The sequence below is a fragment of the Pan troglodytes genome, chromosome 2 (assembly GCF_028858775.2).
Source record: "Pan troglodytes isolate AG18354 chromosome 2, NHGRI_mPanTro3-v2.0_pri, whole genome shotgun sequence".
Lineage (NCBI taxonomy): Eukaryota > Metazoa > Chordata > Mammalia > Primates > Hominidae > Pan > Pan troglodytes.
The window spans coordinates 53,017,827-53,040,255 of NC_086015.1; the positions used below are offsets into that span (position 1 = coordinate 53,017,827).

The following is a 22,429-nucleotide window of genomic DNA, read 5'->3' on the forward strand; positions in this document are numbered from 1 at the left end:
CCACTCTAGGGCAGGCAGAGCAGTCTGTACTCTCCCAAGCCTGCTTGACCTCCAAGTAGAGCTGATACAGAGATCTGTGAATATTGTGATAGAAATTCTTTGGTATTCATACATTTCAGCTGCAAGTCAGCAATTTCCCAGGTACCATGTAAGCTATAAAACAGTCATTCTTAAAGACAGAGGATAGCTGTGACTCATGGGATCATGAGGTCCATGGCTGGTTGCAGGTTCCCTTTTTCCTTCCTCAGGTTTTGTCTCTTCCTGTGTTGTCCCCAGCAAGGGAGAGACTGTGGGGTGGATTGGGAGAACAGATTAGGAGTATAGCAAATGAACCCAGAATGGAACAGTGGGGAGCTAACTGTGAATGAGGAGAGTACCTGCTGCAGGACCTGGAGGTCAGGTGTGAATGCTGTATTGGCACAGGGAATAAATATCCTGGCGTCTGGAGCCTTCACCTCTCCGTCAAGTCCTTCCTGTGATACTGCCATGGCACAGGATCTGAGTTGCAGCTCTGCACCCTAAATCACACCCTGGGCATTGTCTGGGCTGCAGGGCTGCCAGGTTCTGTACTTGTGTCCAGCTGTGGCCCTGGATGCTGGAGCTGGAGGGTTTTCTGTGCTCAGACTGTAGCCTGTAGCTCTTGGCCTGTGTAGAGCCCCCTCCTGTGCCCTCAGTGGCTGTCGTTTGTTAACATCATCAGGAAGATGGGAAAGGTCAGGCAGAATTTTTCTGCCCTACAAAGGGTGGAAGAGAAAGGACACAGTATTTTCATGAATTTACCATATATCTTTGTTTTTCTTCAACGAAAAAGTTAATTGAGGCAATGTCATCTGCTCAAAGTTGAGTGGTTTATTCACAATAAACTGTAAGTTTCTGATTATAAAAATGTGTCTAGAGTCTTTCTTCATGGGGTCTAAGTAGTCTTCTGAGCCCACAGGGGTCTGGCCAGTGAACACCAGAGGAGTGCCTTCCTATCAGTCAGCCCCTTCTTCCAGAGGGCTGTGGAGGCCCCAGTGGCCAAACTCGGCTCTGTTTTCCCTTTCTGGCTGTTGGGGGAGAGGGCACCTGTAAGTGATCCCTGTGGAATGAAGTAGAAAATCCTGCCAGTTTTCAGCTCTCCTCTCCCTCAGTACAGGCTGAATCATTCCCCACCACAGATAGATCCCAGGGTTGTGGTAGAGTACTGATATAAATGGCCCAATCCCCCCATTCTGAGACCTCCGGACCCCTCCAAAGCAGACATGGGAATGTAGGGCTGTGGAATATGGCAGGGTGAACTCCAGCTTCACGGGAGCCCTAAGGGTTATGAAGAGACAACTTGGGGCAGAAACAAGTGTGGAGTCTAATCTCAAGGGTGAAGGACAGGAAATGGGGTTTGGATTGATTAAGGGGGTCCACATTTGTGGTGTCAGAAGTGGCAGTAGTGTCAGTGATAAGTAGCTCAGGGGTAGAGTGGAGGCTCCATAGCTGTGGGCAACATGCACAGGGCACCTGTGGCTAGAAGAGGCCTCATACATTGCCAGTCTGAACTCCGCAGCTCTTCCTCTGGACCTCAGGTGTGCCAAGCCCCACGCTTGGCACCTGGGCATACAGTGGTATGCAAGTGATTCACGTGCTCTAGCTTCCAGGAGCTTCCAATCCATGGGGAACATAGAAGGAATTGATCACTAGTGAATGTTTGATTTTTGTTTTGAGACAGTCTCGCCCTATCGCCCAGACTGGAGTACAGTGGCATGATCTCTGCTCACTGCGGCCTCCACTCATGGGCTCAAACAATTATTCTGCTTCAGCTCCCCGAGTAGCTGGGACCAGTGTGTGCCACCATGCTCTCCTAATTTTTGTATTTTTTTTTGTAGAGACAGGGTCTTGCCATGTTGCCCAGACTGGTCTCAAACTCCTGAGTTCAAGCTATCTTCCTGCCTTGGCCTCCCAAAGTGCTGGGATTACAGGCATGAGCCACTGCACCCAGCCCACTAGTGAATGTTTTTACTGGAGCAGCAAGGCCAGGAGCAAAGGACCACCCATGCTCAGGGCCACTCCTGCAGATCAGTGGGGCCAGGGTACTATGGCCTTGGCACCATACCTTTGGCAATCCTAAAAAGAGACAAGATAGCACCTTCTAGCGAAGTCAGGAGGGATTTTCCATGTAGCCCACAGGGGTTTACACAATAAGCATCTGAGCATCTCCTGTATAACAGGCTCTGCTTGGGGCGGGATAGAAAGTGATAGAAGTGGGACCTCACAAGACAATCACACTAATGTTAACTGAGAACATACCCATTTAGTCCTCACAGCAGCCCCTTGAGGTAGGTGCTGTCATCATCCACATTACACAGCCATTTAAAATGAGTGGCCTGGCGTGGTGGCTCACGCCTATAATCCCAGCACTTCAGGAGGCTGAGACTGGAGAACTGCTTGAGCCCTGGGAGTTCATGACCAGCCTGGACAACAGGGAGACCTCTTCCTACAAAAATAAAAAATAAAAATTAGCTGGGTGTGGTGCTGCACACCTGTAATCCCAGCTACTTGGGAGGCTGAGCTACGAGGATTGCTTGGGCCTGGGGGGTAGGTGCTGCAGAAAGCCGTGATCACACCACTGCACTCCAGCCTGGGTGACAGAGCAAGGCCCTGTCTTAAACAGGCCAGGCGTGGTGGCTCATGTCTGTAATCCCAGCACTTTGGGAGGCCGAGGGGGGCGGATCACCTGCAGTCAGGAGTTTGAGACCAGCCTGACCAACATGGTGAAACCTCACCTCTACTAAAATATACAAAAAATTAGCCAGGCCTGGTGGTGGGTGCCTGTAATCCCAGCTACTCTGGAGGCTGAGGCAGGGGAATAGCTTCAACCAGAAGGCAGAGGTTGCAGTAAGCTGAGATCGTGCCACTGCACTCCAGCCTGGGCACGACAGAGCGAGAGACTGTCTTAAAAAAAAAAAAAAAAAAAGGCCAGGCACAGTGGCTCACGCCTGTAATCCCAGCACTTTGGGAGGCCAAGGCAAGGAGATCGAGACCATCCTGGCTAACACAGTGAAACCCCATCTCTACTAAAAAACAAATACAAAAAAATTAGCCAGGCGTAGTGGCAGGCACCTGTAGTCCCAGCTACTCAGGAGGCTGAGGCAGGAGAATGGCGTGAACCCGGGAGGCAGAGCTTGCAGTCAGCCGAGATGGCACCACTGCACTCCAGCCTGGGCGACAGAGCGAGACTCCACCTCAAAAAAAAAAAAAAAAAAAAAATACAGATCAATAGAAGGCCTGGATTTGGTAGTATGTATTGTCATGGCATCAAAGGGCCAGGCTTTTAAAAGACTGAGAAATTCTGGTTTCTGATGTGGTTGTGAAATTCCCACAGCTGACAGCAGGTGGAGCAGCCCTGCAACCTGCTTGCTTTCTGTTGTCTGGCAATGAGCTATCAGTACCTGTGCTTAGTGGTAGGCCTAATTCAGGTAATAGGTTTAAGAATGGAGTTCAGGAAAATAGGTTAAGCAAAGTACAGATTTTATGGTGATCAAATTCTAGTTTTTAAAAGGCTAGAGGGGCCAGTCGCGGTGGCTCATGCCTGTAATCCCAGCACTTTGGGAGGCCAAGGCGGGCGGATCACGAGGTCAGGAGTTTGAGACCAGCTTGGCCAACATGGTGAAACCCCATCTTTATTAAAAATATAAAAATTAGCTGGGCGTGGTGGCACGTGCCTGTAATCCCAGCTACTTGGGAGGCTGAGGCAGGAGAATTGCTTGAACCCAGGAGGCAGAGGTTGCAGTGAGCCGAGATCAAGCCACTGCACTCCAGCCTGGGTGACAGAGCAAGACTCTGTCTCGGGGAAAAAAAAAACAAAGGCTAGAGGGAAATAGTCTCAACTTCATTCCAGAAAAGGTATGAGAAAGCCATGAGATCCTTGGTAAAATTGTGGTTCTGTTGGTTGGTATTTATTATATTTAAGAATTTAGGAGATTTGGTCTGGGTGCGGTGCCTTATGTCTGTAATCCCAGCACTTTGGGAGGCCAAGGTGGGTGGAACACCTGAGGTCACGAGTTTGAGACCAGCCTGGCCAACATGGTGAAACCCCGTCTCTACTAAAAATATAAAAATTAGCCGGGCATTGTGGCGGGCACCTGTAGTCCCAGCTACTTGGGAGGCTGAGACAGGAGAATTGCTTGAACCCGGGAGGCGGAGCTTTCGGTGAGCTGAGATCACACCACTGTACTCCAGCCTGGCGACAGAGCGAGACTCTGTATCAAAAAAAAAAAAATTAAAAATAATTAAAAAATTAAAACTGAATAAAAATACAAAAAAAAAATTGGCCCGCCATGGTGGCGCATGCCAGCTACTTGGTAGGCTGAGGCAGGAGAATTGCTTTAACCCGGAAGGCAGAGGTTGCAGTGAGCCAAGATCGCGCCACTGCACTCCAGCCTGGGCGACAGAGTGAGACTCCGTCACACACACACAAAAAATCTTAGAAGAAAGAGGTGGGCCTGCCCTTGGAGCCCCTGGCCTGCCTTGACTTGAGGGGACTAGAAAATGCAGACTATGCTTTGCTGTGGGGAAGGGAGAGGAGATGGGAGTAGAGGTAGGGGGGGGTCTTAACCAGGGTAGGGAGAAACCACCAGTGTGACCTGCCTTAAAAGTGTTGCTCTTGCCTGCAAGTCCACCTCGGGGAGGGGGGTCAGCTTCTGCCCTGAGGGCGTGTAGTAATCTCTTCCTGAGGATAACCAGCTCTAGAAGAGCAGGGATGCCTTGGCACTTGACCACTGCTAGGTATGTCCTCCCCCCACCCCCGTTTTTGGTGATAATCTGTTTTTCTCTGAGGTAATGGTGTCTCAGTTATGGAAGAGTCCCTTCCCGCCTCTTCACACGTGCCAGCTTTGATGCAAGGAGTGTTCCATATACCTGAGCACTGGTTCATTCCTGCGGGCTGCCATGGGGGGCTCACTTTCCTGATGCCAGGGCTCCTCCAGGATGCCCCCTCTGACGGCCTATGAAACCCTGCACATCAGGCAGCTTCTTCCTAAGGCCTGCCTGACTCCGGCGAGACTTCCCGGGAGATCCGGACCGACCGCGGAACCGAGCTCCAAGAATGCCTGCGAGGAGGCTGTGGGTCCTACCCTATCGCCGCTTACGCAGTCCCAGCCTCCGCGGCGCCCCCAAATGCCGCACTGTTGAGTCATCTCAGCACTGCCTCCTCCGCGGTGCGCTCCCCACCCCCGCTCCTGAAGCAAGAAGATGCAGACGATACTTTTCCCGGAGGCAAGAGGGCGTCTTCACGCAGGCACCGAGAAGCTCCCACTAGTGTATGCCTTAATGGTGCCACTCTTGTCTGCGTCTACGCTTGGGGCCTTGGCTTCTGACTTGGAGAGTGTACAGCTCTGCCCGACGGCAACCCAGCTTGGGAAGAGAAGCCCCAGCGTGGGCTGGGGCTCAAGGCGCAGGAAGGCCGAGCCCGGCGCGGACACAGGCGGCTCCGGGCGGGCTCAGCACCCCCAGGCACCGTCTCCTAGTGACCGCGGCGCTCGCGGGCCTGGCGGCCGTTGTCCGGGCGACTGCGCAGCGCGGGCACCCCCGCGGCCCCTCCCCTGGGCGCGCGCGCGACCTGGGTGCCATGGCGGCGGCGGCGGTGACAGGCCAGCGGCCTGAGACCGCGGCGGCCGAGGAGGCCTCGAGGCCGCAGTGGGCGCCGCCAGACCACTGCCAGGCTCAGGCGGCGGCCGGGCTGGGCGACGGCGAGGACGCACCGGTGCGTCCGCTGTGCAAGCCCCGCGGCATCTGCTCGCGCGCCTACTTCCTGGTGCTGATGGTGTTCGTGCACCTGTACCTGGGTAACGTGCTGGCGCTGCTGCTCTTCGTGCACTACAGCAACGGCGACGAAAGCAGCGATCCCGGGCCCCAACACCGTGCCCAGGGCCCCGGGCCCGAGCCCACCTTAGGTCCCCTCACCCGGCTGGAGGGCATCAAGGTGAGGACCTCCCTGCCCCGCCGCGCTCCAGGCCCTGCACGGCTGAGCCCGAGAGGACCGGCGCTCAGCCCGGGTCCCCACGCTGCCCCCGGCGCTGCTCTGCGTCGGTCCCGCGCGCTCCCACTCACTCGCCTGCTGTCGCGCTCCGGGCCGGGGCGACTTGGCCCTTCTTGGGCAGCGCGGTCTGGCGCCCCAGCTGTCCGCTGTGCGCCTTTTCCTTAGGTGGGGCACGAGCGTAAGGTCCAGCTGGTCACCGACAGGGATCACTTCATCCGAACCCTCAGCCTCAAGCCGCTGCTCTTCGGTAAGTCCGCCAGATACTCCTGGGAAGGGCCAGGGGCTGCGGTTTGGTGGCCACCTTGAGGCTCGTTGTGACCACGTGACCTCTATTTTGAAAATGGCTGCTTCAAAGCAGCCCTTCCAGAGGATTACCAAAGTGAAGGACCTTCCCGGTCCTCGAAATAGGGTAACACTCCCTCTTATCCCAACTCCCTGCAGTCCATTCTTCCATCACAGGGCTGGAAGGGTGAGCCTGAGGCTGGTGTCTAAACATTTCATTGCACCTGTCTTCCGTGCCACCATTAATTCTGTCACCCTCTAGAACTGGGAGGAAGGTGGGAGACTGATAACCAGCTTTCTGCCGACCTCAGGACCTCTGGGGAAAATCCCACTGCCGAAGTGGGCCTTGTGGTCTGATGAGGAGCAGGCCGTCCAAATGCAGATAAACTGGTACCCCCCCAGCCTCCTCCACTGGAGTACCAGTCAGAGGCTCAGCTTTTGCTGCCAGCACTCTGAGATTCTTCTTAAGGTGAAGTCTTTGTTCAGCCATCATGGGCAAAGCTTTCTAGGGTGACTCCAGTTGGAGCCACAACATAGCTCATCGTTTCTGAGCGCTAGTTATGTGCTTGCCTTCATATGATTATTTCATTTAATTCCTGCAACCCCTCTGTGAAGTGGGTGTAGATCCTACTCAGGCCAGTGAGGGGGAAAGTTAGGGACAGAGAGCTGCTGTGGCTTGGCCAGGCTGACATGGTTACTTCAGTGGTGAAGCTAGGATTAGAACCCACATAGCCTGCCTCTAAGGCCTATGCAGTAAAGCCACAGTGCGAGCTGTGAAGACCCCAGAGTCCTTCAAAGACCACCAGTGTCAACTGGGTGGGGACCCCTAGTCCCATGGACATCGTCCAGGGTGTTTGTGTAGCCCAGCCCTGGGTACCTGGCCTCTGTGACAAACATATTTGCAAACCCAGGGCCATTCCTGCCTGCCGGGGGATGGAATGGGTTAGGAGCTGGGGCCAAAGTAGAACATCTGAGCACAAGTCATTACCTCCAAGGCAGAGGGTCCTGGTTGGGGATTATGCCTAGACCTGTCAGAATGATGTCATATGCATGCTGTTTGTAGGGAAATAGATTATGCTGTCAGTCCTGTTGTGGGAGAGGCACCCAAAGCTGGTTGTTGTTATTATTACTATTACTATTGAGTAACATTGAAGTCTGTGCCAGGCACTATTTTAGGTGCCAGGAACACAGCATTGAACTAAATATAAACAATGAAACAAAACCCTGAAGCTGACATTCAAATGAAGAGGAAACAGACAATAAACAAACAAATAAATATATACATTGGTGTGTCAGATGGTGATATGTGATTGCAAACAAGTAAGGCAGATTTTTTTTCTTTTTTCTTTTTTGCCAACATAAAATAGCAGACAGGGCCGGGCGTGGTGGCTCATGTCTATAATCCCAGCACTTTGGGAGGCTGAGGCAGGCAGATCACTTCAGGTCAGGAATTTGAGGCCAGCCTGACCAACATGGTGAAATCTCATCTCTACTAAAAATACAAAAATTAGCCGGGTGTGGTGGTGTACACCTGTAATCCCAGCTGTTCAAGAGGCTGAGGCATGAGAATTACTTGAACCCAGGAGGCAGAGGTTGCAGTGAGCCAAGATCGCACCACTGCATTCCAGCCTGGGCAACAGAGAGAGACCCCTATCTCAAAGAAAAAAAAAAATAGCAGACAGTAAGGCAGAAGTTCAGCTGGGATTAGAACTCTTTTTTTTTTTTTTTAGACAAAGTTTCTCTCTTGTTGTCCAGGCTGGAATGCAATGGTATGATCTCAGCTCACTGCAACCTCTGCCTTCCGGGTTCAAGTGATTCTCCTGCCTCAGCCTCCCAAGTAGCTGGGATTACAGGCATGCGCCACCACATCCGGCTAATTTTTTGCATTTTTAGTAGAGACGGGCTTTCACCGTGTTAGCCAGGATGGTCTCAATCTCATGACCTCAGGTGATCTGCCCTCCTCAGCCTCCCAAAGTGCTGGGATTACAGGTGTGAACCACCATGCCTGGCTGGAACCCTTAATAAGGTAGCCAAGGTGGACCTGCCTGAAAAAAATATTTGAGCAAGGCTGGGTGCGGTGGCTCACGCCTGTAATCCCAGAACTTTGGGAGGTCGAGGCGGGTGGATCACCTGAGGTCAGGTTGTTCGGGACCAGCCTGACCAACATGGGGGAACCCCATCTACTAAAAATACAACATTAGCAGGGCGTTGTGGCACATGCCTGTCATCCCAGCTACTTGGGAGGCTGAGGCAGGAGAATCGCTTGAACCCAGGAGGCAGGGGTTGTGGTGAGCCAAGATCGTGCCATTGCATCCAGCCTGGGTAACAAGAATGAAACTCCATCTCAAAAAAAAAAAAAAAAATCTGAGCAACGACTTGTGGGAAGTATGGGATAAAGCCAGATGACTGTCAGGAAAGAGGGGTCCAGGAAGGAACTAATACTCACCCCATTACTACTACACTGCTAACTAGACTACTATGAACGGACACATCTGAGGAGGCACTGTTTTCTCTCAGCAGCCTTCCTGGGATCTGTATATATCTAATTCATATTGATGTTAGGTTAAGTAAGCCATGAAGCCAAAGTCTCCCTAATAAACAGCTTGTCCTATAAAGCAGAGAATGAGCCAGGCTTGGTGGTTCATGCTTCTAATCCCAGCACTTTGGGAGGCTGAGGCGGGTGGATCACTTGAGGTCAGGAGTTCGAAACCAGCCTGACCAACATGGTGAAACCCCGTCTCTACTAAAAATACAAAAATTAGCTGGGCATGGTGGTGGATGCCTGTAATCCCAGCTATTCGGGAGGCTGAGGCAGGAGAATTGCTTGAACCCGGGAGGCAGAGGTTGCAGTGAGCCAAGATCGTGCCACTGTACTCCAGCCTGGGTGACAGTGAGACTCCATCACAAAAAAAAAAAAAAAGCATAGAATGAGAAACCCAGATCTAAAGTCACCAAGGGCAAATTATGAAAAGCAGAAGATATTTGACAAAAGGTAAACTGGTTCTGGTTAAGCCATCAGATGGATCTCTGTTTCTGCAGATGAACTTCAAAAGGCATAACCAAGAGATTGCAATCAATGATTACAGGAAGTCCAGATGTGTGAGAGGGAAGAGGGTGGTCATGGTGGGGCAGTTCCTGAATACTGTGGTATTGGATGACTACAAAGAAGGATGCCTCATCCCCAGCAGGAGCAGTGTCTGTCTTCTGGGCCTGCCTGTCCCTCTGTCCATTGGTCTGCTACCCAGTTATTCTAAATGGGCAAGCAGGGCCCGAGAAGAGTGGACCTGCTATAGATTCTGCCCCCTCTGCCATGCTGTTCTTGGATCTAAACCTGTGACCTGCCAGCTTCAGGGACCCAAGATACCTGGGATCGAAGAGTGGATGCTAAAGATGTGAGCTGGGGCAAGGGAACTGGGGTCCACCCCAAGGTGCCTCCATCTCTGTAGAAGGGAACCCTAGCACTTCTCAAGGAAGACCCCGTGCAGCCCCCAGTCTCTCCTTGAGAAATATTTCCTGTTTCCCACCCTTGTTTCTAAAGACACTTGGCAATTGGGACCTGGGCCACAAAAGGCCCAGGCTTGAGCTCCTGGCAAATACTTCCATGACTGGTAGGTCATTTTCCCTTGGTAGGGAAATAAAGGATTTGGAATATTGGGTGTCAGCTGAGGGCACCATCCTGTTCAGAACAGAAGTGCTCCATTTCTGAACCATTGCCACCTCTCTGGGGACATTGCTTTCTTACATGTGGCCCACTTCTCCCGCTGTCCTACCCCACCCCACACTGATTCTGTCATAGCAGATCAGATCTCATCGCTCTCTCTTTTTGTTTTGTTTTGTTTTGTTTTTGTTTTGAGATGGAGTTTCACTTTTGTTGCCCCGGCTGGAGTGCAATGGTACCATCTCAGCTCACTGCAACCTCCGCCTCCCGGGTTCAAGTGATTCTCCTGCCTCAACCTTCCAAACAGCTGGAACTACAGGCACCCGCCACCACACCTGGCTAATTTTTTGTATTTTTAGTACAGATGGGGTTTCACCATGTTGGCCAGGCTGGTCTCAAACTCCTGACCTCAGGTGACCCACCCACCTCGGCCTCCCAAAGTGCTGGGATTACAGACATGAGCCACCGTGCCCAGCCGCTCATCACTCTCTTAAATGTCTCCAACAGTTTCCATTTCACTTCTAAGTCTCATTTGATGCCTAAAAGCCCTCTCGCCTCTTAGACTCATCTCCTGCCCCCACCCCCGACTCCATTTACTCCCTGCTGATCCTCAGACACCACAAGCTCACTACTGCCTCAGGGCCTTTGTATGTACTATTCCCTCACTAAAAGGCTTAGACCTGGCTCTTCCCACAGAGCGTGCCTTCAGCTCCAGCAGGCCTCTGCTCACACATCCCATCCTCAGAGACCTCTTGTCCTCAAACCCATCTTAAAAGGTTCCCAGGCACCCTGTTGCATCAACCTGCTGGGTTTTGTTCTCAAATGCTTAGGACTGCTGGAAACTATTTTCCGTATTTATTTGTGTCATTTGTACCTCTGCCCACAAAGGTGAGCTGCATATGTAAGAGGATTGATTTGTCTCAGCTGTGTGTCCAATGGCCAGAGTTGTATCTCCTGCTGATTTTTTTTTTCTTTTGAGATGGAGTCTCGCTCTGTTGCCCAGGCTGGAGTGCAGTGGTGTGATCTCGGCTCACTGCAACCTCCGCCTCCTGGGCTCAAGCCATTCTCCTCCTGCCTGAGCCTCCTGAGTAGCTGAAATTACAGGCGCCCGCCACCATGCCCAGCTAATTTTTGTATTTTTACCAGAGGCAGCATTTCACCATGTTGGCCAGGCTGGTCTCGAACTCCTGACCTCAAGTAATCCGCCTGCCTCGGCCTCCCAAAGTGCTGGGATTACAGGCATAAGCCTCTGTGCCCGGCCTCCCGCTAATTCTTGGCTGGCTGGAGGAGTTCACTGGGTGCTCTCAGCCCAGTCCAGCATCTGCCTGCTGGCTTAGAGCATCCTCCACGTATCCTTCTGACTTGGCACCCTCTTCAAAGGCAGCAGGGGGTACTACCAGTGGCCAGCAAGAGTTTCAATCCATTTTTCTTAACAATTTGAGGTAAATGAGTAATTGCCACCAGTATACAAAACAATTTATTTTAAAATCATGACTGCTTTATCTTAGGATTTCTAAATGTATTCTTTTTCAGCTTAAGAAAACAATTAGGCAGCTACATCAGACCATAGTCCTCATGACAAACACTGGAGGCCCAAAAGTAGAGAAAGAATTTTAGTGTGCGTATCAGTTCAAGGTTGTTGTTTTGTTTTGTTTTGTTTTTTGAGACGGAATCTCGCTCTATGGCCAGGCTGGAGTGCAGTGTGGTGCGATCTTGGCCCACTGCAACCTCCGCCTCCCGGGTTCAAGCAATTCTCCTGCCTCAGCCTCCCATGTAGCTGGGACTACAGGTGCGTACCATCTCGACTCACTGCAACCTCCGCCTCCTGGGTTCAAGTGATTCTCCTGCCTTAGCCTTCCGAATAGCTGGAAATACAGGCACCCGCCACCACGCCCAGCTAATTTTTGTATTTTTAGTAGAGATGGGGTTTCACCATGTTGGCTAGGATGGTCTCAATCTCTTGACCTCGTGATCCGCCTGCCTCAGCCTCCCGAAGTGCTGGGATTACAGGTGTGAGCCACTGCGCCTGGCTAGTTCGAGTTTTTAAGGAATTTAGCTCAGGCTTCTGCATTGCCACACACACCCCTGCTCTTTCATAGGCCTGCTGCTTGGCAAAGCTACGGACCGGTAAAGGTTAATCAGGTATAATTAAGTCTGTCCGGGGTTCGACAAACAGCATCTTGTCCAAGGTGAGCATAGCCCAAGGCTATGTGCCTGCCCGGAGACTCAGCTTGGGGTTCCGAGGCATGTGGGCAGTAGTAGCAGGCCACTAGCCAGGCTGTCATCCTAGGCCTGGGAAGGACAGAAGGTGGTTCTCCCTACCCAGCATAGACAGCTGCCTGGGAGCCTGTCTGTCCTCTTGGCCAGACAGAGGACTACCTGCTCAAGAAGCAGTTCCTAGCTGTGTCCATGGAAAGTGTACTTCCACCCTGTTTGAGACTTGTGCCTCTCTGGATTCTGGTTTGTAAATCTCCTTGGGGGGCAGCAGAAAGAGGGTTGTATGTGTTTCCATGGAAGCACACACAATTTGCATGGCCACTGCAGAGGCCATGGCTACAAAGTCCCAGGCTCTCCCTGGCGGGGTTAGCCCCTATTCTTGGCACTGGTGAGGGTGCCAATGGCGCACAGCCAGTCGAAAATTTTGGTGGCCCTGGCTCCAGGCATAGGCCGTGGTTACCAACAGCCAGCAGGCCTCCATCTTCCCACTCAACACATAGGTCCCTGTGTGCCTTCCTCGAAAAAGATTGTACACACATGTGACATCCAGCTGCAGCCAGCGTTGCAGGGTGGGCTCCAGCTCTGCAGGGGGCAGTGGTCCCGTCTTCAGCACCTCTAGTCTGGAGTAAAGGTTGCAGTCCCAGGTGCCAGAGGAAGTACTGTTGGGCCTGGAGAACTTGACCTTCACTGCTGAGTGGGAACAGAGGGGCCGGTGAGGAGATGGGCCTCTAGGAGTCCTCCCTAAACCCCCAAGAGTGTTTAGTCCATCAGTCCCCTCCACCTAGTAGACTAAACCCTTTTGTCTGATGCTCTGCCCTTAGAATCAGTCTGCCACCTTCCTTAGCAGAATTTTTGGTTTCATTTTGTTGTTTTAGCAATGTCCTATGCTTGTAAAGGAATTTTTTCTTTTTGTTCCAACCAGGCATAGCATTTGGATATTCCCTCTTACACTGCCTCAGCCCCGAGCCAGGAGCTGCAATGGAGGCACTTGGAAGGGGTGTGTAAAGCTACAGGCCCAGGACTCATCAAAGTCACTGGTGCAGAGAGTGTCCAGAACCTCCTTGGAGGAGCCTGCATCCTGCAACTCGCAGTCCCTGCAGCTGGCACGCAGCGCTGGGAAGAGGGGCAAGGCGAGGCACTGGCCAGTGTGGTTGGGGGTGGAGTGAGGAGGGGGTGGAGGGGGCTGATACCTCCACTTTTCCCCCTTTTTTACCCTTTTTGAGACAGATGCCTGCTGTAGGTGACATTGAGTACAGTTTACCTGATCCCTGTATGATTTGAATGATTTGAAAGGGGTGGGGCCGAGCAAGGTGGAGACCAGCCATGTGCAGACTCACATGGGCGGTCCAGGCGGGAGCTGTTGTTGGCCACAGCAGTGATACAGAGATCATGGCCCAAGGGGAAGCTTCCACAATGCAGGATGGCTGGCCAGGGGTAGCTGTAGTAGGCCATGATGGGCTCGCAGCTGGCCTGCATGGCCTCGCACAGGCTGTAGGAGGGGTAGATGACCCTTTGGGGGAAAGGGTCGGGGGCTGCACCGCCACAGGCTGAGCACCCAGATCAGCTGGAACCTCTCCATGTTCCTACCCCTGTCTCGTGGCCTGGAACTCTCTGCTTGCTGGGCAACGACACTGGTCGCCTAGCAACAGCCCTGTAGCCTGGCTTTCCCACTTGCCCCACATCTCAGCCCTCAGCTCTGCCTCTTCACTCCCCCCCTCCCACTCAGGTGCCTTGCCAGCTTTCCAGTGCACCTCTCCCTCCGGCTCTGTGGCCATCCATTGTCTGCGAGAGGTGGCCTGCACCTTGGGCCTTTACTCTCTATCTTAAAGTGAGGAAGCAGGGCCCTCCCTCTTGTCCTGAAAGGCCTTCAGGGCACCGCAGCCAGGGCTGGGGTTGGCAAACAGTTCAAGGGCTTGATCCTGAGTTCTGCTGACATGGCCACCCAGAGGCTCTTGGGAGAAACCATTGTTCACAGGATAGGTTAGGCTGGGGAAGAGGAAACAGCCTTGGGATCTCTGGACTCTCTGGGAGAAAAGGCCACCAGAAGGGCCTCTGCTCCATCTCTTGCCAGGGTCTCTTTGGACAGACATAGCTTCCACGCCTCATTGGAGAGGAGGTTCCAGCCCGCCTGCCCCCAACCCCCAGCCTGAAGCGACTTGTCCACCTGCCCTATCTTGACATTCAAGAGCCCTTGACCACCATTGATGGTCTCCTGCCTAAGGGCACCTGGTTCCCTCTGTCTGGAACACTCTAACAAAACGATCCATTTTCCTCTCTGTGCCTGTCAGCGCCCAGCCCTGATAGGTGCTCAGCAAGGATTACTGAAGACCTGAGCCACCAGAGCAGGGCCCTGAGGGAGCCCTCCAGGGCCCTGCACCTGGGAGCCCCTGTCCTACCTGTCAAGGCATACAGGGGTAAATAGCAGAGGAAGAGGTGGGCATCAGGGTGGCACTCCCAGGCAAGCAGGAGCAGCCAGCTGACCAACTGCTGGATGGCCTCAGCCGCTGTGATGTGGTCCAGCAAGTTGGGCAGACGCATCTGTGTAGCCAATGTCGTGGCATAGGGCCATGGCTTGGGGAATGGGCATGCACCTCATGCAGCCCCAGGGAGCCCCTGACCCTGCTGTCATCCCACAGCATCACCAGTGTCACCAGCAGCCACAGCCCTTGCTCCATCACTGCCTTCTGTGCTTTGGCCTTAATGAACTGAGGTTGAGGGTTTTATAGGGCTGTTCCTGCACCCAGGGAGCCAACAGAGGAGATCCTGCAGGGGTTTGCACAGCTCCGAGGTGCCTGGACCCACCTGGTGAGGCCCCAACATGCTGACTGGGCTGTTTGTTTTTGATTAGCACACAGCAGGGGACTGTAGAGGCTGGAGGCACCTCCACTGGGCTTGCAGATTACTGGCACCTAATAAACTGAAGAAACCTGGGCCTGTGTTTTCGTTTCTTTTTCTGGCTTCCTTTTTCTTTCTTTTTAAATTTTGTGTGTTAAGCAATCAAGAGGTGACTCTGTTGATTTGCAATTTGATCTAATCCATTGTTCCACAGGGCTGTCTCCCCTTGGATCACACCCTTTCTGGGTTTGCTGGGGTCACGGGATCATGCAGGCCAAGAGTGGGGGCCTTTGTCCTATCCTCAGTGTTATCACATCAGGGTCACCTGCTCCTAGTAGCTGAATCTGGTCATGAGCATGGTTTCTGGAACACAGCAGGCTGGGTGGCCAGTGGCAAGGCACTGATTTCTCTGTGCTTGGGTTTCCTCTTAGATAGGAAGGTTGAATTAATGGGGCCTGGCCTCCTAGGGTAAGTATAAGGATTAAGGAGTTGATGTGTATGAAGTGCTTAGGACAGTGCCTTGGGCAGAGTCTGTGCTACCTAAGTATTTTCTGCTGTAATTACTATTAAAAACCACTCCAGGCCAGGTGTGGTGGCATATGCTTATAATCCCAGCACTTTTGAGCCCGAGGTGGAAGGATAGCTTGAACCCAGGAAATTGAGACCAGCCTGGGCAATACAGGGAGACTCCATCTCTACAAAAAATAAAAAAAGCTCCAACCCTGGTGCTGAGTGACCATTTTCCTTCCTCTTGGCAATGACTGGAACTTTGTGCTGGAAGTGTAACTGAGAGAAGCGGCAGGCCACTCCGCAGGTAGCAGTGCCGCCCTTCCTCCAATCAGCTCCTCTGCGTACTTCTTGTCCCCCAGTGAAGTCCGCTCTCCCAGGAACAAGGGAAGGAAGCAGGGCCCATGCTCCTGCTCTGGAAGTGTCTGGGGCTACCAGAATGTGGGCTCCCTAGATGTGAGGCTCAGGTTCTAGCTCCACCAAGCCACCTACCAGCTGTGCCTGGTGTGCAGGCAGCCAGCCACTGAAGCCAAGCCCCAGGCCTGACTGATCTTTACTCAGGGGTGTAGAGGCATAGAGTAGGCACTAAGTGAACATTTGTACCAGGGAAGGAATTGAGGAAGCAAAGGACACCTGGGACATCTTTTCAGAGACCAGTATCTGCCCAAAACCTGAGTAACCCTCACTGATCTTCCAGCACTGGGCAACTCAGCCCTGGTCAGATGGCCAGCACCCATCTTTGCAGGAAATTGGAGGGGAAGGCCCTTGGACTGGCCTGAAACATTGGATGTCTTGTGCTGTTTTTATTTGAATAATGCTGAAAAGTTAAAATGAAAGCAAGAAGCAGCCACCATCTCCCCACTTTAAATATTTATACCCAGTAAAAAGTAGCAATCAACCCTCTGCCCTTCAGGATCACTCTCTAGCCTTCAGTCCCAACCCAAAGATGGGTCAGCCCATATCCAGGTTAGCTCTGGCTCACCTCCCAGGGCTCTCCTGGAAAATGTGTGCTCTCATCATCAAGAGAGGTCCCACATTTCCAACGCCAGCCAGCCTTTGCAGGACAACTCAATCTTGACAAGTCAGAATCAAGGGGTCTGTAAAGTCCTCCATCCTTCAGACCTGGTGGCCACTGAGGGACATGCAGTACCCCAGGAACCCTGAAGGGAGGAAGGTACTGGGTGCACCGGCGCCCTGGCTCAGTCCTTGGCCTCACCCACCTCCTCTTCTGGCAGAAATCCCCGGCTTCCTGACTGATGAAGAGTGTCGGCTCATCATCCATCTGGCGCAGATGAAGGGGTTACAGCGCAGCCAGATCCTGCCTACTGAAGAGTATGAAGAGGCAATGAGCACTATGCAGGTCAGCCAGCTGGACCTCTTCCGGCTGCTGGACCAGAACCGTGATGGGCACCTGCAGCTCCGTGAGGTTGGAATCCTGGGACCTGAGTAGGCTCAGGGTGGGAGTGCCCAGAATCACCTTTCTGGTGGCCAGGTCACTTGTCCAGCCCAGGCCTGGTCCCAAAAGTCAGATACTACCCAGACCTGCCTGGGCATGCCCAGACCCAGGAGGTCCCCTTTCCCTCTGGAGAGCTCTTGGCTACCCTGGGAACCTCAGAAGATGGCAGGAGAATCCACCTGGGGGTGATGGCATTTATCACCATAGCTTTGGAGGGATGCACCTCTGTAGCCTGCATTCCTTGCTCTCATGGCTGGGGGCCCCACAGAATTCATGGTGGATGGGGTGGCAGCTCTGAGGTGGCCAGCAGCCTGCCTCTCTCTCTGCATAACTCTCACACACTCTACAGCCAGGCTGGAGGGCCAAGCTTCTGAGAGAAGTCTGGCAGGGTGGTGGTGCGGGGCACTGCCCACACAGAACACCCCACTGAGCCTGGTCTTTCTGAGGGGTCTGGTGGTCATGCCCTAACCAGGTCTCCCCCTGGTGCCTGTTCTCCCTTAACACCCAGGACTTGGCTTTCCCCATCTCACCCGGAGTATCTGAGTGGGACACAGGCCTGTCCTTCACTCTGCTTCCAACCAACAGTGCTCTCCATGAAGGCCACGGGCCCTTAGTCCGGGAATGCAAATGGCCTACGCCTCTTGACCCCCAGCCCCCGGCCTTCTCCTCAGATGCTCTGTACCTTTCTACCTGCACTCATTTCGGCCCAATGGGCTCTGCCCTGTGTCCTCATCCATGCCCTCACCTGAACACTTTGCTCCACAACAAGCACTGGGCCATCTGTTCTCTGCTGGCTCTCCATCACTGGGGTCACCCACTGAGGGACCCTCTTATGCTTTAGGTTCTGGCCCAGACTCGCCTGGGAAATGGATGGTGGATGACTCCAGAGAGCATTCAGGAGATGTACGCCGCGATCAAGGCTGACCCTGATGGTGACGGTGAGCTCACACCTCTGCACAGTCCTATCCCCGTGAGCCTCCTGCCCACTCCCAGGTGCACAATTTTGAAAACTTGGGCCCTTCCCCCACAGCCAGGCAGCCTCTCTGCACCCCTTTATAGTGACCAGAGATGGGGAGGCGAAGATCCAGCCTTGCTTTTTACCCCTGGGAAGTAGGCAGGCAGCCAGGCCCCCTGTTCCCCTTGGTGATGGTCTTGAGGGCAGTTCTTGGAGACCCTTTTGATAACATCAGGCAGAGTTGAGAGCCTGGGGACAGGAAGTAGGGCTGCTAGTTGGCAGAGAACAGAGTGGGTGGAGCAGGAGCAAGGCGACAGTGAGGCCAGCTAGAGCTTGGCTGTTTACCCTGCTCCATCCATCTCTCCAGCCAGACACGAGGTCCACCCCAGCAGACAGCTTCCCTGGTCTAAGTGAGATCTCCCTTGCCTTCCTCTTGTCCACCTGGAGTCATGCCGAAGCGCCTAAAATGGTAGTGCTGCTAACTGTGCTAACTGCTGGGGAGGGGTGGGCAGGGAAGCTGTCATGCAAGTGGTGCCCCCTCTGGTAATAACTCTCAGGAGGTTTCTGAGGTGTGATCATCACCCTCATGCCCAAATTCTGGACCAAGAGAGGAAGATACAGCAGTTAGAAAGGACTTGGAAGAGTGGCTTTGCGGCTGGTGAACCAGAGTGAAGAATCTGGCCATGACCTGTGGCTGGATGGCTGCCACACTGCTACAGGCCCCAGAACAGAGGTGGTGACAGTCTCACAGCCCTTGAATGTCCCCCACCCTCAGAGGAATCTGGGCCAAAGAGTGGAAGGTGACGTCCTTGGGTCAGCCAGAATAACATGGAGCAAAGATACCAACTACTCTTCCAGAACCCCAAGAGGGTAGAACCCCTGCTTAATGGTTTGAGCAGGGACAGTGGAGAATGTTCTCATGAGAGGGGGTGGCCTGACTTTCGTTGCTAAGGTGGGCTGGTAACGCAGTAGGCAGGGCTAGCGAAGTAGGTTCCACCCAGGATGAGACCTGGGGTCATGAGGAACTCCCCGGGGGCTGGCCCTGCTTGCACCCTGGCGTATGTATGTAAGGCCCTGGATGAGGCCCAGCACTGCCTGCTCTCTCCTCACCCTCCACAGGCCGGAGAGTGGCCACCACTCTATATAGCCAGGCTGGAAGGCCAGGGCCCTGGCCATATGGCTCAAGCTTCCTTTGGAGAACCTTCTCTGGCCACTCTAATAGGGGGTGGGCCTCTCTTCTTAGGGCCAAATTAGGGCTTAAACTGAGAAAAGGAACTGCTCTGGGTCTTCCTGTAAGGCCTGATGTGACAGAAACCAGGTTCATCTGACCCAAAAGTCCAGGTGGGGGACAAGTGTACAAGGCCCCTCAGTGCCTGAGGTCAGGGGCTGCTGCTGCCTTTGGGGTAGGTAGGGAAGTGCAGCCTGCCACTGTTGCCTCCCAATATGGGCTTGGCGGGCATTGATGGTGGGTGCCCTGTGCAGGAGTGCTGAGTCTGCAGGAGTTCTCCAACATGGACCTTCGGGACTTCCACAAGTACATGAGGAGCCACAAGGCAGAGTCCAGTGAGCTGGTGCGGAACAGCCACCATACCTGGCTCTACCAGGGTGAGGGTGCCCACCACGTCATGCGTGCCATCCGCCAGAGGTGAGCACCTGAAGCTGTTCTCACTGGAGCAGGGGGAGAAGACTGGGCAGGGCTTCCACAGAAGTCCTTGTCTGGGGCCAAGAGGACAGAATGGATTAACCCATTTGGGATTAAGTTCCATTTGTTAGACCAGGATTGGGACCCACTGAAAGACAGGCAATTAACAAAGGCAAATTAGCCCTCCTTGCAGGCACACAATGGGCAACTGGGATTAGAGATTGAGCACTTCTTTCTGATTAGATAAATGACCCCTTATCTTTGACCCCTTATCTGACCCCGTCACAGCAGGAAAAGGGTTTTTAAATAAACAACTTTCTTCCAGGGAGGAGGACCTCAGGACTCCCTGCCCCCTTTATTTAGTGGAAATGTCAACATTTCCACATAGCAGGTGTCTCTGTCTTTGGCATCTGAGGGAGAAGGATCATCATGAGTAACCCCCTCCTGCTCTTACAGGGCCAGTCTGAGATGGCTTAAGGGACTTCCAGGGGAGGTGGGTAGGGGCAGAGCTTGTGGCAGGCCTAGGGTCCACCTTGGCCAGCTCCTTCAGATCACCACCTTGCCTGGGGCTGCCCAGCCAAATGCCTGCTGCCCACCAGGGTGCTGCGCCTCACTCGCCTGTCGCCTGAGATCGTGGAGCTCAGCGAGCCGCTGCAGGTTGTTCGATATGGTGAGGGGGGCCACTACCATGCCCACGTGGACAGTGGGCCTGTGTACCCAGAGACCATCTGCTCCCATACCAAGCTGGTAGCCAACGAGTCTGTACCCTTCGAGACCTCCTGCCGGCAAGTATCTCCCAACTGGGGGCTGCCTTCAAACCTCAGACCAGGAACACCCATGACACAGGCGCAGCCCTGCACTGTGGGCGTGCCCCTTGGCATGGGGCCAGGAGATCACTGGGTTATCCCGGTTAGTGATGCCCTCACCTCTCCCCACAAGTTGTTTACCCAATGGCTGGAAAGGGGTGGCCACTGGCCATCGTGACCACTGGAGTCAACACAGACTGAAGTACCCACAGACACCAAAACTTGCCCCCGGAGTTCTGAAGCAAGGGGCAAGGCTGGGCCCCTAGCTTGTCCTGCCCATTCCTCCAGGTGTTGATCTTGATTCCACTTAGAGAAGCTGAAGCTGTGCCTCCCTCCCCTGTCAAGGCAGTTCTTTCCTCTTCAGGTGGCTGTTCTGGCCCAGCCCCTTCCCATCCCCAAGGAGTCCTTCAGCGCGCCCTGTTGCTTCTGCTAGCCTACCTTTCCCTGCCAGGCCCTTGCTCGGGGCCATGGCATTTAACTGAGTGCACCTGTGATCTTGGCCAAAAAACCATTGCAACTCACAGTAAGAGACTGGGTTTCGGGGAAGGAGGGGCTAGGGACATTTTGGCACTGGCCTGCCCTATTGTCTCCCATCCTAGTCTGTCCTGGTCCCTGGCAACAGGAACCTGGGCAGCTTATCCTGCCCACAGGTAAGCCCCTGGGAGCATCCACAACTGGGGACCTGCTCAGTGGCCCCCCTGCCTTACAGCTACATGACAGTGCTGTTTTATTTGAACAACGTCACTGGTGGGGGCGAGACTGTTTTCCCTGTAGCAGATAACAGAACCTACGATGAAATGGTAAGGGTCAACTGGGCTATTACTCTTGTGGGCTGGCAGGGGCTTAGACAAGTGAAGTACACACCTCTCCAGGTCTAAGGATGTGGGCCCAAATTATTCCTTGGGCATATCTGGTTGGTTTCCCTTTGGTCACCCTTGGCTGGCCTGGCCATAGAGTGGGGACAGGTTGAACACCCCACCACCCTGCTGCCCACAGAGTCTGATTCAGGATGACGTGGACCTCCGTGACACACGGAGGCACTGTGACAAGGGAAACCTGCGTGTCAAGCCCCGACAGGGCACAGCAGTCTTCTGGTACAACTACCTGCCTGATGGGCAAGGTGAGGGCCTATGGCCAGGCCTGGGGGGGGTGCCCTGAGTACAGCTTCCCTTTACCCAGCCCCCGTCTGCCACAATGGAGGGCTGTTTCTGGCTGCTTTCCAAATAGTTTTCTGCTCCTGGTGCCTCCCAAAGGCCATCCTTAGTGACTTTAGCAGACTGCCCCAGGACCTGTACTGCTTATTGGGTTATATCCATCCCTATCATTCCCTGATGCCCCAGCCTTCCTACTCCCTGGGGCTTGGGACACATGTCCCTTGCTAACCCAGGATGGGAAGGGATATGGACAGGCCCAACAGCAAGAAAGCTGGTTTCAGAGGGCCAGTAGTGTTGACTATACATTAGTGGGGTGAGATGAGGAGCCTCCAAGGAAGCCTTAGGTCTGGGTGTTTGCTACACAAGGAATGCATAGCTGGACCCACCTTGGTCATGCTCTTGGTGCCTATGAGGCCAAGCTCTGGCCAGCCCAGCCTAGGATCTCACGTCACCCTCCTCTTCTAGGTTGGGTGGGTGACGTAGACGACTACTCGCTGCACGGGGGCTGCCTGGTCACGCGCGGCACCAAGTGGATTGCCAACAACTGGATTAATGTGGACCCCAGCCGAGCGCGGCAAGCGCTGTTCCAACAGGAGATGGCCCGCCTTGCCAGAGAAGGGGGCACCGACTCACAGCCCGAGTGGGCTCTGGACCGGGCCTACCGCGATGCGCGCGTGGAACTCTGAGGGAAGAGTTAGCCCCGGTTCCCAGCCGCGGGTCGCCAGTTGCCCAAGATCGGGGGTCCGGCTGTCCTTCTGTCCTGTTGCAGACTAAAGGTCTGGCCAATGTCTTGCCCCACCCCGCCAGCCGCGATACGGCGCAGTTCCTATATTCATGTTATTTATTGTGTACTGACCCCATCTGCCCCGTCAAATAAAAAAACCACAAGGTTCGAGCCGCCGGGCCCGAC

General features: G+C 53.8%; 1 protein-coding gene and 1 long non-coding RNA gene across 4 annotated transcripts; one reads left to right on the forward strand and one right to left on the reverse strand.

Moving 5' to 3' along the window:
- Positions 1 to 829: 829 nt before the first annotated feature.
- On the reverse strand, positions 830 to 5,199 carry LOC104005560 (uncharacterized). The gene is made up of 2 exons (XR_010155198.1): positions 4,888 to 5,199; positions 830 to 1,078 (listed from the first exon to the last, which is right to left on the reverse strand). It is a non-coding gene; the product is annotated as an uncharacterized LOC104005560 (long non-coding RNA).
- On the forward strand, positions 5,175 to 22,414 carry P4HTM (prolyl 4-hydroxylase, transmembrane). Of its 3 annotated transcripts, none has more exons than XR_010155197.1 (9): positions 5,175 to 5,950; positions 6,173 to 6,254; positions 16,742 to 16,932; positions 17,804 to 17,900; positions 19,400 to 19,562; positions 20,159 to 20,888; positions 21,016 to 21,165; positions 21,362 to 21,485; positions 21,985 to 22,414. XR_010155197.1 is itself a non-coding variant. In XM_001160966.8 (9 exons), the coding sequence occupies exons 1-9, from the start codon at positions 5,597 to 5,599 to the stop codon at positions 22,203 to 22,205; spliced, it is 1,692 nt and encodes a 563-aa protein (XP_001160966.1). In that variant the 5' UTR covers positions 5,175 to 5,596; the 3' UTR covers positions 22,206 to 22,414. The 3 variants fall into 3 exon arrangements, 2 of the variants coding, with proteins under 2 accessions (XP_001160966.1, XP_001160922.1); XM_001160966.8 differs by having other exon boundaries at positions 20,159 to 20,468; XM_001160922.8 differs by having other exon boundaries at positions 20,159 to 20,344; positions 21,075 to 21,165.
- The last annotated feature ends 15 nt before the right edge of the window (positions 22,415 to 22,429 follow it).

Coding starts and splice junctions, on each gene's coding strand:
- P4HTM (XM_001160966.8), top strand. CDS start 5,597: ATGGCGGCGGCGGCGGTGACAGGCCAGCGGCCTGAGACCGCGGCGGCC. Junction 20,469..21,015: donor GAGATCACTGGGTTATCCCG/GTTAGTGATGCC, acceptor TCCTGCCCACAG/GTAAGCCCCTGGGAGCATCC. Junction 21,486..21,984: donor CTACCTGCCTGATGGGCAAG/GTGAGGGCCTAT, acceptor CTCCTCTTCTAG/GTTGGGTGGGTGACGTAGAC.